At 55.3% G+C, this 13,444-nt stretch overlaps 1 protein-coding gene across 8 annotated transcripts in view; it reads right to left on the bottom strand.

Moving 5' to 3' along the window:
• CACNA2D2 (calcium voltage-gated channel auxiliary subunit alpha2delta 2) overlaps positions 1-13,444 on the bottom strand; it is a 140,115-nt gene that overhangs the window by 105,465 nt on the left and 21,206 nt on the right. For all 8 annotated transcript variants that reach the window (XM_017534865.2, XM_017536278.2, XM_037740196.1 and 5 more), the window contains exon 2: positions 7,910-7,991. In XM_017534865.2, the coding sequence (XP_017390354.1) occupies positions 7,910-7,991 (82 nt within the window). The remainder of the gene's footprint in view (positions 1-7,909; positions 7,992-13,444) is intronic.

Below are 13,444 nucleotides of genomic sequence, written 5' to 3'. Positions count from 1 at the left end.
GCATGAAACCCACGCAGCCCTCCATCCCCAAGCCCTATCTCCCACCCTCCAACATCCAGAACAGCCTCTGGCTCTGGACACGGCAGGCCTGTCCCTCTTCAGAGATGGATGCAGAGGCCAGTCGGGTTGACAGTAGACCCTGGCCACTCTTCAACAAGATGTAAGGGCTGAGTCCAGGCTAACCTCCCCCTGCCGTCTTGCTGCAAGGCTCTGAAGAGAACCAGCAAGTTCATCAGAAGTGTGTGTGTGTGTGTGTGTGTGTGTGTGTGTGTGTGTGTGTGTGTCTGTGTGTTTAGGGTTTTAGGAAGTTTCACAGACAAACCTTGCTAATTCCCAGGATGGAAGGATTGAGTGACCCTCACTTCAGGGAAGGGCCCTGCAGCAAAGCCAAGGGTTAGTAACTAAAATCTTCCAGGCAGAACAGTGCCATCTGCCTAGGGAGGTTCTGCTCATGGCCACTGAGATGGTCTCTTACTTAAACCAAGGGACAGAGAACCCAGGCAGAGAACCTTGCAGAGATCCTGAGAGATTCTACCCTCAAGAACCCCCGATCCTCAGCCCTGGCCTCGGCCACTATTTTCTTACCCACTAACCTCCCCATTCCCAATGCCAACATCTAGGCACAGCTCAGATCTGGTTGGCTTTGCAGGCCCCCCACTCCACTCCACTCCATCCTCTCTCTCTCTCTCCCTCTTTGAGACAGAATCTTACTCTGTTGCCCAGAGTAGAGTGCAGTGGGGCAAACTCTGCTCACTATAATCTCCACCTCCCAAGTTCAACCTCTACCTCTCAAGTTCAAGCAATTCTCCTGCCTCAGCCTCCAGAGTAGCTGGGATTACAGGTGTCCACCACCATGCCTAGCTAATTTTTCTATTTTTAGTAGAGACGGGGTTTTGCTATGTGTGCCAGGCTGGTCTTGAATTCCTGGCCTCAAGTTATTTGCCCACCTCAGCCTCCCAAAGTGCTGGGATTACAGGCATGAGCCACCACACCCAGCTGTCCATTCCCTTCTCTAAGTCCATGGGACCTAAAACACAAGTTGCCAACTTGTTGACTGATTAGAGAAACTGGCTCACAGTCTTCCAGGGTATAGGGCCCCTCCTTTTGCCTCCACCCACCCCCTCTCCTGCAGTGTCTCTGAAGCTGGCTCCCTGGATTTCCGGCCAAAGAAACCACCTACACTTCCCTGGCCCACAGGCCCTGTGTTTTCAAGCTCTGCCCCAGCTTGGTAGCCTCTGTATCTATCTTAGGGAGATCTCCCCAAAAGGTGTCACAATCAGCAGAGAAGAGGGGACCAATTTCTAAACCCCTGGGCTGAACCAAGCCGAGAGGACACCTTGGGCATGTGAACTTTTCTAAACTATGATCAACCTCTGGAAGGGCAGGCAACTGATAGTGGTTGCGTGGGTGAGTGGTACAAAAGCACTCCACACTTATGCAGGGCTCTATCTGCAGCCATTCTTTGCTCCTGCTCCCCTGAGATCTTCACATACCCCGTGAGAGAGGACTGTTTGGATCCCCGTTTCGCAGGTGAGGGAACCAAGGCTCAGAGAGGCAGGACATGTTCCAGGTCCCACAGTGCCTGCCCTTCCTGTCCACTTCATCCTTTCACTACCTCCCACCATCCAGCTGCTGCCCCAGCACAGGCCCTAGATTCAAATCCAAATCCAGCCAGGCCTCAGCTGTGCGACCACAGGCAGGTCCTACCTTCAGAAGCCACAGCTTTTCCTACCGCTTCTCTCCTACTCCAAGCTGTTCCCCATCTCCTGGGAACGGATTTTGGATATGCCTGTAGTGACCCGTTGGCACAAGCTGGAAGCTGGGGGCCCTCTCCATGACTGCACCACCAGCTGATCCCACCCAGAGATTCTGCTCCCACAGACCTGCCCTTCTACCCCCATGGCCTCCATAGAAACCTAGGGGGCAACTCCCTGCTGAGGCTGCTCAGAATCCCAGATGCCTCAGAGCAGGGCTCCCTGCTCCAGCCCTGCCCTGCCCGGACTCTAGAAGCCAGGCACCCATGTGCACCCAGGCCTCTCTGGGGCCTTCCTGTCACACATCTCCATCTGCTCTAGGCTGTTCTGACATGATACCCTCATCCCAGGGAGCAGGAATAGAGGAGGCCTGGCAGGGAGCAAGGGGCTAAGAAGGGGACCCATACCTGGCCCAGCCTCACCAGCACTGGAGGAGCCACTAGGGAGGGGGAGCCTCCAGGTGGCTGGTGCCACAGAAGGGGTGGCCAACATAAGCCAGGTCCCTGGGGCAGGCATCTCAGCAGTCCCCCTGACCACACAGCCCCTCTCTGGTGAGGGTGTGTGGAAGGATACGGGCCACCTAAGCCAGTCAGCTGGCCCAGGCCAGAGCGCCTGTCATGGATGAAATGGCTTTAGAAAAGCTTCTCAAAAATGGAATTTTCTGCTGCCAGCAACAACAGTGTGTGTGTGTATATGGGGGGGGAGGGGGATGGAGGGGCCAGGAGGGCAACAGCCACTCCCAATCCAATCCTGTGTCTCCCACACCGTGCTTAGGAGAGAACATTCCCAGACTTTACAGTGGGTGGAGGTAGAGGGTACCAGAAGAGGCTGCCCCCAGGTCAGAGCATGGGAAGGAAAGAGGTAGAGAGCAGGCTGGGTTGGGGGGACACAGAGGGGGTCTAGGCAGGGCTTTGGTCAGGCTGCTGTGCATCTGCCTCTCTCTACCCAATTATGCTCGAGCAGCGGCCTCACCACGTCTCAGACGCCCTCCCAGGAGCCCCCCTTTTAGCCCCACGCATCCCCGCTGGGTGCCAAGCAAGAGGACCATATGGAGGGAATAATAAGACAATTAACTTTCCATTAAAGAATAATATATATGGGTTTTTAGGAAGGCAAGCGACAGCAATCCCTATCCAGCGGCATATTTCACACCCGCGCTTCCCCATCGCCCCCCACCCTGATGCGCCCCACATCCCCATCATCTACACCAGGAGATGAGGGTGCCGCTGGGCCTCACCAGGAGGTGGCTGGGTAGAGGGGTGGAGGCTGCACAAAGAGCAAGTGCAGAGCCCTGAGATGCCGGCTCCAAGGCTGCAGGAGCCCTGCAGAGGGGCTATGCTGCACTTTCCACCCTTCACCTGACTCAGTGCGTCAGTGTGACAGCCTGTGCCAGTGGGGGACCTGGCCAAGGAGCTGCATGCCTGTGTCCTGGGGGCACATGTGAACCACAGTGCTCTGGTGAAAGGACCTTCTGTGGGGTCTGGGGGTAACAATTTCTTGTTCCACTCTTACCTGGCCCTCTGGGCGCCCCTCCCCACTGGCTTCCTTCTTCTTCTGCTCCAGCCCCTCTAAGGTTCTGAGGTTCCCGGGTACTTTCAGGCACTGCTAACCCCACTTGAGATGCCCAGATGCCCAGAGGGCACCCTCCCTAGATGGAACCAGAGTGCAGCCTCAGCTAGCACCCCAGGAGTCAGTGTGTGAGTATGCATGTGTTTCTGAAGTTGGCTGTGCCAGCTGAGGAGGAGGGTGGAAGGGGACAAGAGGAGGCCTGTCTCAAACACACCTGCAGAGGGGCCCTGTCTTACCTCCATGACCCCTTGGGAAAGGGGCCCTGGACATGGCCAGGCTTTGGTCCATGCTGGGAGCCAGCTCCAGTTGTGGTACTCCACAAATATTAATTACATATTCCTGTGGAGTGCTGAGCAGACGGGGCACAGAGATGGCCAGGGGCAGACAAGATGGAGTAGGACTGTGCTGCCACCACTGGTTGGAGAATGCCATTCCTGACTACCCGTAAGAAGTGGGGACACACAGACACCATCAACTTGAATCACCATGACTGTCCAGAGAAGCACAGCAGTGGGGAGGGGAACAAAAGACTCAGGTAGGGGGTTTCCAAGTCCTAGGGTCCCCTTCTCTATGAATACAGGTTCAGCAGTCCAGGGGAGGGGCTACCTCAGGTGGCTCCTCTGCTAGCCAGCTTCCCCTCTACCACTCAGGGCTGGCCTGCCAGGGATCCAGGACGGGACTGACTGGTAGAAACAGCAGCCAGGGCCTCAGTTTTCCCATTTGTATGATAGGACCACAGGAATAACTAGCAGCATGTAGCTGGGCTAAGGCCATCAAGGGGTGGAGGCAGCCGGGATATGGGTCGCACCATATGCCATTTCTGCCCTGACTGGCAGGCAAGCTATGAGTGGCTGATGAGGACTGGGAAAGGCTTCCACGGGTCCAGAATTGGCTTGAGCCTTCCCAGAGGGTAGCCTGTGGCCTCTGAACATGGCTGCCCCAGGTTCCTGCTCCTAGGCCAGCTCTGGCCAGGCAGCTCTAGCCTCAGCCCCAATCCCAGGCAGAGGAGCTTCCCTCCTTCTGGAGATCCTCCAAGGAAGGTGTCTCTCCGAGGTCAGGAATGCATCCCAGGGCTGGCGTGCCTCAGGAGCCAACCATCTCTTCATTGTGTCTGACTATAATCCCTCCTGCTTTCCTTCCCACCAGGTTCCCAGCGTTGCTCCCCATGGAGCCTAAACACCTAGCCGGATGAAGGTAGGTTCCTGGCTGTACCCATCAGAGTGACCTGGGCTTCAGAGAGGGGAGACCTGTCCCAGCTCCACATCCTCCCCACACCGATTCCCCATGCACCCCCAGGCACCTGATGAATTATTCATCCTGATCAACCTCATTATGTAAGGGAGCTCAGAGCCCAAGCATATGCACTCTGCTCTCCCCCAGGATGGGACAATATGGTGCTGACGAGGGAGGGTGGAAAGTAGGCTTCAAAGACCTTGCTCAGGCCCCAGGGGCTCTGCAGGGGGGGAACACAGTAGGGTCCATAGTTTTGTGGCCTATTCAGGCCAAGAGTGGGCCATGGCTGGCAGGAGTTGGGCTGGGGAACCCAGGAGGATTCGGCTCAGGGTGTCTGGCCAAGCATGGGGAGGGGACCAGCACGTGAGCACCAGGCCACAAGGAGAGCTCCAGCTATGCACTAGCTGTGGTATTAGATGAAGAAATGAAATGGGGTCTTCACAGGGAGTGCCTGCATGCCACAGAAGTATGCCATAGTTTTCAACCTGCAGATGGGCCAGTCTGCACCCAGCCATGCACCCATGGGGGTTATGGTGAGGTCAGGAGGAGGAAAGTGCCAAGGCAAGGAAAACATTCCCAAATGCTACTGTCTGCAGTTTCTGCACTCTGGCAGCTTCCAGCCCTCGTGGTTCCGAGCTACTGGGTGTAGGGCAGCCTCTAGGATGGGGGCACGCAGGCTGGGCAGCCTTCAAAGGGAAGAAGGCCAAGGGGCCTGGATGCCAGGATCACCCCAGCCGTTTGGGGGGCAACTCAAAATCAGATCAAGGAGGGCTGAGGAAGGGCAGCCCCAGTGGGGCCAAGGCTGCCAGCTTGGCAGGGCTGGTGCCAGGGTTTGCAGCAGCATCACAGCTGGGTCAGGGCTCTGCTCCAAGCATCTTCCTGACCTGTCAGAGCCAGCCATGGGCTGGGCACATGGACCATCTTTGTGTGCTTTTGGAGAGCAATGGTGGCTCAGTCAGGGTCCGGGGTGAGTCGTGAGGGGCTAGGGAGCAATCCCACAGGGTTGCCCTCTTCCTCTAGAACTCTACGCCTTGCCCCCCAAACCCCACACCCACCTCACCAGAGTGCTCTGTGCCAAGAAACAGACCCATAGCTATCGGCAGGAAGTAAGAGGCTGAGGAACCAGATGAGGAAAACTAGAGCAGGACAGATTGCCGTTGGAGAGCTGGCAGCCATCAGCAGGCAGAGGCACTCCACCAGAGTGCCAGGAAGAGCCGGGGACGCCAGGTCAGCACTTCTCTGCATGCCTGTCTGCCACGCTGAGCATGGCCCTGCTCTGGCCCAGCTCCCTACTGCCCCAGGCTCATCTTGTCCACCCTACCAAGAGGGGAAATAGAGCCAGAGCCAGAACTGCACCCTGAACAGGAGTCAGGAGCCCAGGGTCCACGCCCCAGCTCTGCTACAAGCCAGCAGCACGACCACCTTGGTGATTGCTGGGCAGGAGGGGGTGGGGGAGACAGGCTCACTGATGAAAGTGTCTGGAATCTTTCAAGTCCCATCAGAAAGGAAGGTAAATGATCCCTGGGAGTGAAAACGACCAATAAGGGAAACTCAAATTTGATTTCCAAAAACGGGCATATCTGTATCAGCCTGTCCATTGCTATTTTAACCACTTCATCCTCCAGTCAGACTTCCCAGCTGTGTCAGGGGTCAAGAATGCGGATCGGAGAGGATCCAGGGCTCACCCAGGGGCACACGATGGGTACGCTGAGCTGGGGTTCCATCTCTGGTTCTCACAATCCAGCAAGCTCACTGGTCCAGGCAGACCTCACGCTTGATGTGTGTACATTATTTTCTCATTGCCAGATATTCAGAGCCTGAGTCGCCCGTAAGTATAAAATAAACATCCTCAAGCAGAAGGTTCGAAGTATGAAGGATTCTTGACCGGAGGGCTACAGTTAACTCCTGATGTGGGGTATAGCTTATGTCCTGATATGAAACTTGGAAAGGTGCTGGATGTATACATCACGGAGCTATCATTCCTTCATTAGCCCACACAGCTATCCTTGGCAGTGGCTGCTTGGAGCCTGGTTAGTGTTGGGTGCTATTCCTGAGCCTAAATTGAGTCCTGTTCCGGAACAGCTTTTCCTACAGCACTGTCTCTGGAAAGCTCTGCCGGCCTCCAAGTGCGGCTGAGTCATTGAGAGTTCACAGGAAGAGAGTGTGATGGGGGCTACTGAGATCCAAGCCTAGCAACCAGGAAAGGGATGTTGAGTGTCGCTAGGCCACTGACGGGGAGGTCACAGACCTCCAGGACCTGGACTCTCCCTCCCCACAGCGTTGCCACGTCCTTAGCCACCCCTGATTTGCCCCAGCCTGTGCCAGAGGTCCTACAACCACACCCAATGTCAACACACTGGCTGCCAAGCCCACTTCCTGCATACCAGCTATAAGCTAAGCATGAGGAAGGGACTCTGGACAATCCCCATGGTCCCTGTCCCACATCTGCTGACCCTGGCCCTGACCAACAGGGACAACAGGAACACAGTGGGTATATAATTCCCAAACCCTGGACCTGGACTCCCGGCTGAACCAGCCATAGTAGGCCGGTTTACTCCGCAGTTCTCAGTGGGAGACCCCCATTTAATCCCCTGCTTGGTTCTGGTCAGCACCTCCTGGCCCAAGCCTCCGGCAACAAGATCCTCGAAGAGTGCACGTACCCCGGGAGTCGCAGCCCTGTCACTCCAAGAGCTCGGCCCTCCAATGCGCTGCATCTCCACATAGAGAGCAATGGCTCAGGAGCCCGGGGCCTGACAGCAGCACATTTTGCAGCTTCCGGGGGTGACGGATGGCCTGCTCTTCACATCACTATTTCAAACATTAACATAATCTCCCAGGATGGATGTGGTGGCTGGTGCCTAATCAATCACCCCTCCCGCACCTGGATCCCTCATCTCACCAGGCATGGGATTTCCACTGTTTCCTGCTACAGCACCTCAGGCACCGCTTTCGGTCTGGCGTGGGCCGGCCACCCCGTCATTTCCTGGATCCCTTTGGCTCCCATGCACCCCCCACATCCACTGGTCCCTCCTGGGCCTGAGCTCCCATCCCAGGTGTGCCTCAGACACAGACCTCTCCCTCCTGAAAGCCCCAAAAGCCCCAAATCCCTCTCGGCAACAGGGTCGCATCCAAGCTGGGTCACTGCTCTGGCCATGACCTCAGGAAGAGCAGGCCAGGCCCTGGAGGAGCGCTGCTCTTCAGTCATGTCCCCACCTTCCCCACCACCCTGGGCCCAGCAGGTCCCACCAGGTCCCACCACACCAGGACATCCATTAAACCCAATCTTCCTCACTCTTTATTTCTGAAGCTTTCCCCCTTCCCTTGGAAGAGACAGCAAGTGGCACCGGACTCACCTCACGGAGCTGCTGGACACCTCCAAAAATCTGCATCACGCCGTCAACCTCCTGCTCCAGGCGCCGGGCCCAGTGCTGCATCCTGCATGCAGAGAGAGGAGAGAGGCATCAGGAGGGCCCACGTGGAGCTGGCACAGCCCCGCCCCAGCCACCCGGGGGCACCAGGGGCAGTCATCCACTTACACCCTAATTTTCACTAGAGGAGGAACCACAGCAAGGAACCAGCAAGCGCCTGCGATTCCCCTTTGAAGTCCAGACCCGGTGGCCCAGGCTCTCCTCATGCACTGTGGGGTGGCAGGGAGGAGAGAAGACTGCATTGTGGAGGTGCTGAGGGAGTTCAGAGGCTCGGAGAAGCCTGCAGCGAGGCCACTGTTCATTGTGAAGAGCCAGCCCTTGATGTAGCTGCTCTGAACATGGGGACTTCTGGACACTAGGGAGGAGGGGGACACGAGGGAGCCTCAGGGGGTGAGGTCTGCTGGATCTTGAAGCCATCTGTTCCCAAGGCCAGGTGGGGCCTGGGGAAGGGGAGGGAACACTGCTGTTACCAAGTCATTGCGTAACTGGCAGGTCCCTGCCCCTCTAGGTCTCACCTGAGCAGTGGACGTGGAGAGTTCCAGTTCAGGCAGCCCTTGCCTGTCCAATACCCTGGTAGACAGATGCCTACCCGAGACTCATGGGTCCACTGCAGACCATCCTGCCCCACAGTCTACCTGAGCCACAGCCTGCACAGGTCTCCCTCACACTGGTACCACTCTGGGATCGTTTTAACCCATTTGCATCTCAGCTTCCTTCTCACAGGGATAATTTGGGGCCACCTCTCAGGGTGTTATAAGAACACATGAGAATAGGTAAGTCAAGGGCACTCATTGCATGGGGATCTTTGTGAGTGGACAGGATGGACAGTTGGTCACATGGCCCTCTATTCTCAGACCCTACTCCTTCTGACAAGAGGGAAAGTGTCTGGGGCGAGGCTTGCCTGGGTTCAGATGCGCGACCCACTCCCTTAGGCAGAGCCGGATGAGGTGAGCAAAACCACACCAGACCTTGCCAGAGGCCAGCCGGAGAGAACCACACAGAACCACAAAGGTGCTCTTTGCCCTCATGCATCTGAAAAGGTATCTCAATTTCTCTGTCACACTTGACACACTCCCATTTTACAAACCAAGGCCTTTCCAGGAAGAGTGCACAGAAAAATTACCATGAAGATTTAAAAAAGCCATGGGTCAAACACAGCCCACAGGGTGGAGCAGGGGCAGGGTGATGCCAGTCCCCCAGCCTCTGGAGGTACCCTGGAAGCCCTGGGGTCCAGGAGATTGCATCTGGCCCCAACTCCCTAGGCCTGCTGCCTTGCCCAGCGACACTTGGGCCAGGACTGTTCTGGCTCCATGGGTCAGAAGAGCCCAAGCCTCCACCTGGCCTCCTGCCCTGCCTCCCACCTCAGGCCTGTGGCTAGGGGGCTGGGTCCATGCCACTGTGGTGTATGTGCCTGGGTCGGTTGGCATGGGAACTCAGAGCAGGAGGCAGGCAGATCACTAATTGCAATTTGCCAAGCTGAATGTCAGGACCATGATGGAAAAAAAAAATCAACATCAAAAGAAAGAGGTATTAGCTTCGGCTTGTTGCTGGCTGAACCATGGCCTGATTCCCTCCTCTGCTCCCCACCACAGGGGAAAATCTAACCCTGAGTGTGTGTGGAGGCCAGGCTGCAGGCTGGGCTAAGATGGGCAAGCAGGCCTCAGCTACCAGCCTGGGGAGGGCAAAGGGCAGCAGAGAATCGAGAGCTTGCATGATCCCTGGCCCCGTTCATCGGGCACTCATCTCTTGGGCCTGGCTGTGGGTGGACAACCCAGCCGGTGGCTCCTTTGTGTTCCTGAGATGGAGCCCTGGGGACTAACGTTGGGATGGGCTATCACAGTCAGTCAGGCAGGGGGCAAATGGGCAGAGTGAGGATCTGATCCCTGAAGGGAACCATTAGCTCTGCCCTGGCCCTGACCCTCACCTCAGCCACTGATTGGTGTAGGGGATAAAATGCCAATCAGTCCTTCCTGGGACTCATATGTGCAAGGGCATCCACTATGTACAAGGTGCGGTGCCACCACGTCACCTGCTTTCTTGCTTCAGTCCTCACAAAGAAGCAAACACTATCATCTCACCTTACAGATAAGGAAACTGAGGCTTGGGGGTTTAACTGATCTGCCCAAGGTCACCTATCCAGGAAGTAGTGAACACGGGACTTTCCCCAGAACTGTGATGGAGCCATAAGAGCTGACTCACAAAAGCAGATTCTGTGCACCTCCTTCCAACTCTGCACTCGGTACCATCACCTGGGGAGCTTGAAATAGGTCATGGTGGGAATATTTACACCGCAGGAATTGGCAAATGCTAGAAGCCATGTTTTTCCCCCTGGAGAGTACATTGTAAACATTTACCAGCACATCACTGATTCCACCCCAGACTATTGACTCTTAGTATGTCTATAGGTCTCTGCTTCCAGGATTTCACAGATAAGTAAAAGAAAATTAATTGGGAGAAGAGACATGGATGCCAAGTTTTATTTTGCCCAGACAACACATTATTATTATAATCATCATCTTTTCATCTAAAAAGGCTATTTCAACACTAAAATAATTTTTAGAAGAGCCAAGTCTCAGGATAAAGTCCAATTCTTCCCCAAGACATACACGCTCGCTCTCCCTCCCTCTCTGTCTCTCTCTTACACACAGTTTCCTCACTCCCACCCCGAGGCAGAGTAGCTCTAGACTCTTCTATGGGCTGCAGGAACTGGCCTGCTATGGAACAGCAGGCCACATACACGTCCTCCCAAGGTCTAGGGGTGGCTCCAACCCTTTGCCTGGCATCCTGGACCTGCTGGGCAGGCCCCAGGCCCTAGCATATTGCCCATCAGCACAGTGCCAGGGAAAACAAGTTACTCTGATTATTCACTTAAACCAAACCCAATTAGGAGGCAATATGTGTATCCCAGAGTTAAAAAGAAAATGATAGATAATTCATTCCATTGTCACAGAGATGTGACTCTGGGTTCTAGGACTTGACCAGTGTCCCAGTGCCAGCTCCAAAGGGTGACACAAAGGCACTGAGCGGGCAAGGAGTTGACTATGCACCCACACTGTTCCTGCCTGGAGGCTGAGAAGCTACCCACCAAACCAGGTCCAACCCTGGCCAGTCAATCGTACTCACTCCAGCAGAAGGGAGGGGGCCTTGGAAACACAAGGGATGCATGGGAATCTCTACCTGCACTGGGTCAAAGGTAAGCTGATCAAATCCTGCCCAGACTTCCCTCTGCTTGGAATCAAGCACCCGGCTCAGCCAATGCCTCCCTGACCAGACAGTGTTGCCCACAGGCCCCACACCCAACAGGGAGGTGCACCTGCTGGCTCCCCACATCCTTGTAATTTTCCATGCTTTTCATTGAGATGACACTGCTTATCCCTAAGTGCTTCTAAGTGCCAAATTAACAAGGCAGTGAGGGGAGAGTGGCCAGGAGGAGATGCAGGCATCTAGGTGCTGCAGTGGCTTAATGACTGGTGTGGGCACAAGAGACTAGGGACTGAGTCACATCCTTCAATGTGCCCGACCCTAGGGAAGTGAACACATTGTGGCTCCATTTCCCAGACAAGAAAATTGAAGCCCCTGGCAAGGATGAGTATAGGATCACATACTTAGAGAGAAGGACACCTGTCCTGACTCCATCTGTTCCATGACCCCATCTTTCCAGGATATTGCAGCCTTTGGGAAGCCTCAGGGAAAAAAAGGCACTTCTGCTGCTGCGTGACCTTGGAGAGTTCTGACCCTCAGAACCTCAGCTTTTCCATCTGTAAATGGGGGTAATAATGACTGGCTGAATAGTTTTAATGGGCAAATCCACAGGTTTTTACTGGGCAGTCCCCTGAGGGCTAGCAGCTCATGCAATACAGCTCCTCCTCGAAGATCTAAAGACTTATTGAGGGCTTAGGACATCTTCGATGAAAAATTGTGTGGGGGGTGGGGAGGCTTGTGGGGAGGGGCGCTGCAGAAAAGGCCTGGCAGGCTGAGGCAGCTCTGCAGGAAAGATGACACCCAGTATTGCAGGATGCCAGGCCTTGGTTTCCAGGGTTCAGAATCAAGAGGAGTCAGCGGATGTCACTATCAAGCCAGGGAGTGACATCATCTGTAGGTGGAGTAAGGAGCTGCAGCTGAGGACCCCCTTAGCAGACAGGACCATTGAGACCCCAGCTTGAAGGCTGGGGAGGCCCCAGGTCGAACTGCAACACATTCAGGTGGGGGCCCTCCCGCTCAGGGGCAGCTGCAAATACTCAGGGGAGGGGGAGGGTAAAAAGGAAGCAGGGAAGGGGGGGAAGGGAGGAAAGGGGAGGAGGGGAGGGGAGAAAGGGGAGAGGAGTCCGTGTGCAGATGCAGCAGCATAGATTAAACTGTTGCCAGTTGTTAATTTTATATGTGAAGTTGTTGATCAGAATGTGATTTAATTGTACAGTATAATCCAGGCTTTTGGAATAAATTATGCAGAAAACTCATCTATAATTAAACAAATCAAAAAACCAGAGACAGGTGACACAGCAGGTTCACCCTCAGAGGGCACGGGTGGGTGTGGGCGGCTGGACCCAGCCGAGGGGCAAGAAAGGATGGGGGAGGGGCTCTGTTCAAGAGCAGACAGGGGCAGGCCCAGAAAGGTCAAGCCCTCGTAGGGAGGAGGGGCTCGGAACACCCGAGCTCTGCCTCTGTGGGCCTTCTCACCACTCACATGGAGGCATTTCTGTCATCAAAGCCCTGCTGCCTCTCCCAGATGGCCAGTCTGGATCGACCGTGTTTGTTCCACTGGGCACATATAATCAGTCTGCGGCCTTCCCTTCAGCTTGGCAGGTCAGCCACTGCGTGAGGGAGTGAGGGGTGCATACTGCAGTGGGGCAGTAGGGGAAGCAGGAGCGGTGGATGACAGGACAAGATGAGGCTGGGGCAGGTGAGAAGTGTGAGGGAACGGGCACAGCGAAGGCCACTGCTGCCAAGTACATGGTGAAGCACACTTGGCAATGGCAGTGCCCCAGGTCTCTTGCTTTACTCGTGACAGGCTGGCCAATTATTCTCCCAGCTCTGGGGAAGGCAACAATTTAAAGTGCAGGCTGGGCATGGTGGCTCACTCCTGTAATCCCAGGATTTGGGGAGGCTGAGGTGAGCATTTTGCTTGAGCCCAGGAGTTTGAGACCAGCCTGGGCAACATGGTGAAACCCTGTCTCTACAAAAAAATACAAAAATTGGCTGAATGTGGTGTTACATGCCTATAGTCCCAGCTACCCGATAGGCTGAGGTTGGAGGATCGCTGAGCCTGGGAGGTCAACGCTGCAGTGAGCCGAGGCCGTGTCACTGTATTCCAGCCTGGGTGATGGAGCAAAACTGTCTCAAAAAACAAAAACTAGGCCGGGCGCGGTGGCTCAAGCCTGTAATCCCAGCACTTTGGGAGGCCGAGGCAGGTGGATCACAAGGTCAAGAGATCAAGACCATCCTGGTCAACATGGTGAAACC

This window comes from Cebus imitator, unplaced genomic scaffold, assembly GCF_001604975.1.
Source record: "Cebus imitator isolate Cc_AM_T3 unplaced genomic scaffold, Cebus_imitator-1.0 Scaffold0, whole genome shotgun sequence".
Taxonomy (NCBI): Eukaryota; Metazoa; Chordata; class Mammalia; order Primates; family Cebidae; genus Cebus; species Cebus imitator.
Note: the sequence above shows the minus strand (reverse complement) of the source record. Positions and strands in the feature narration are given on the sequence as shown.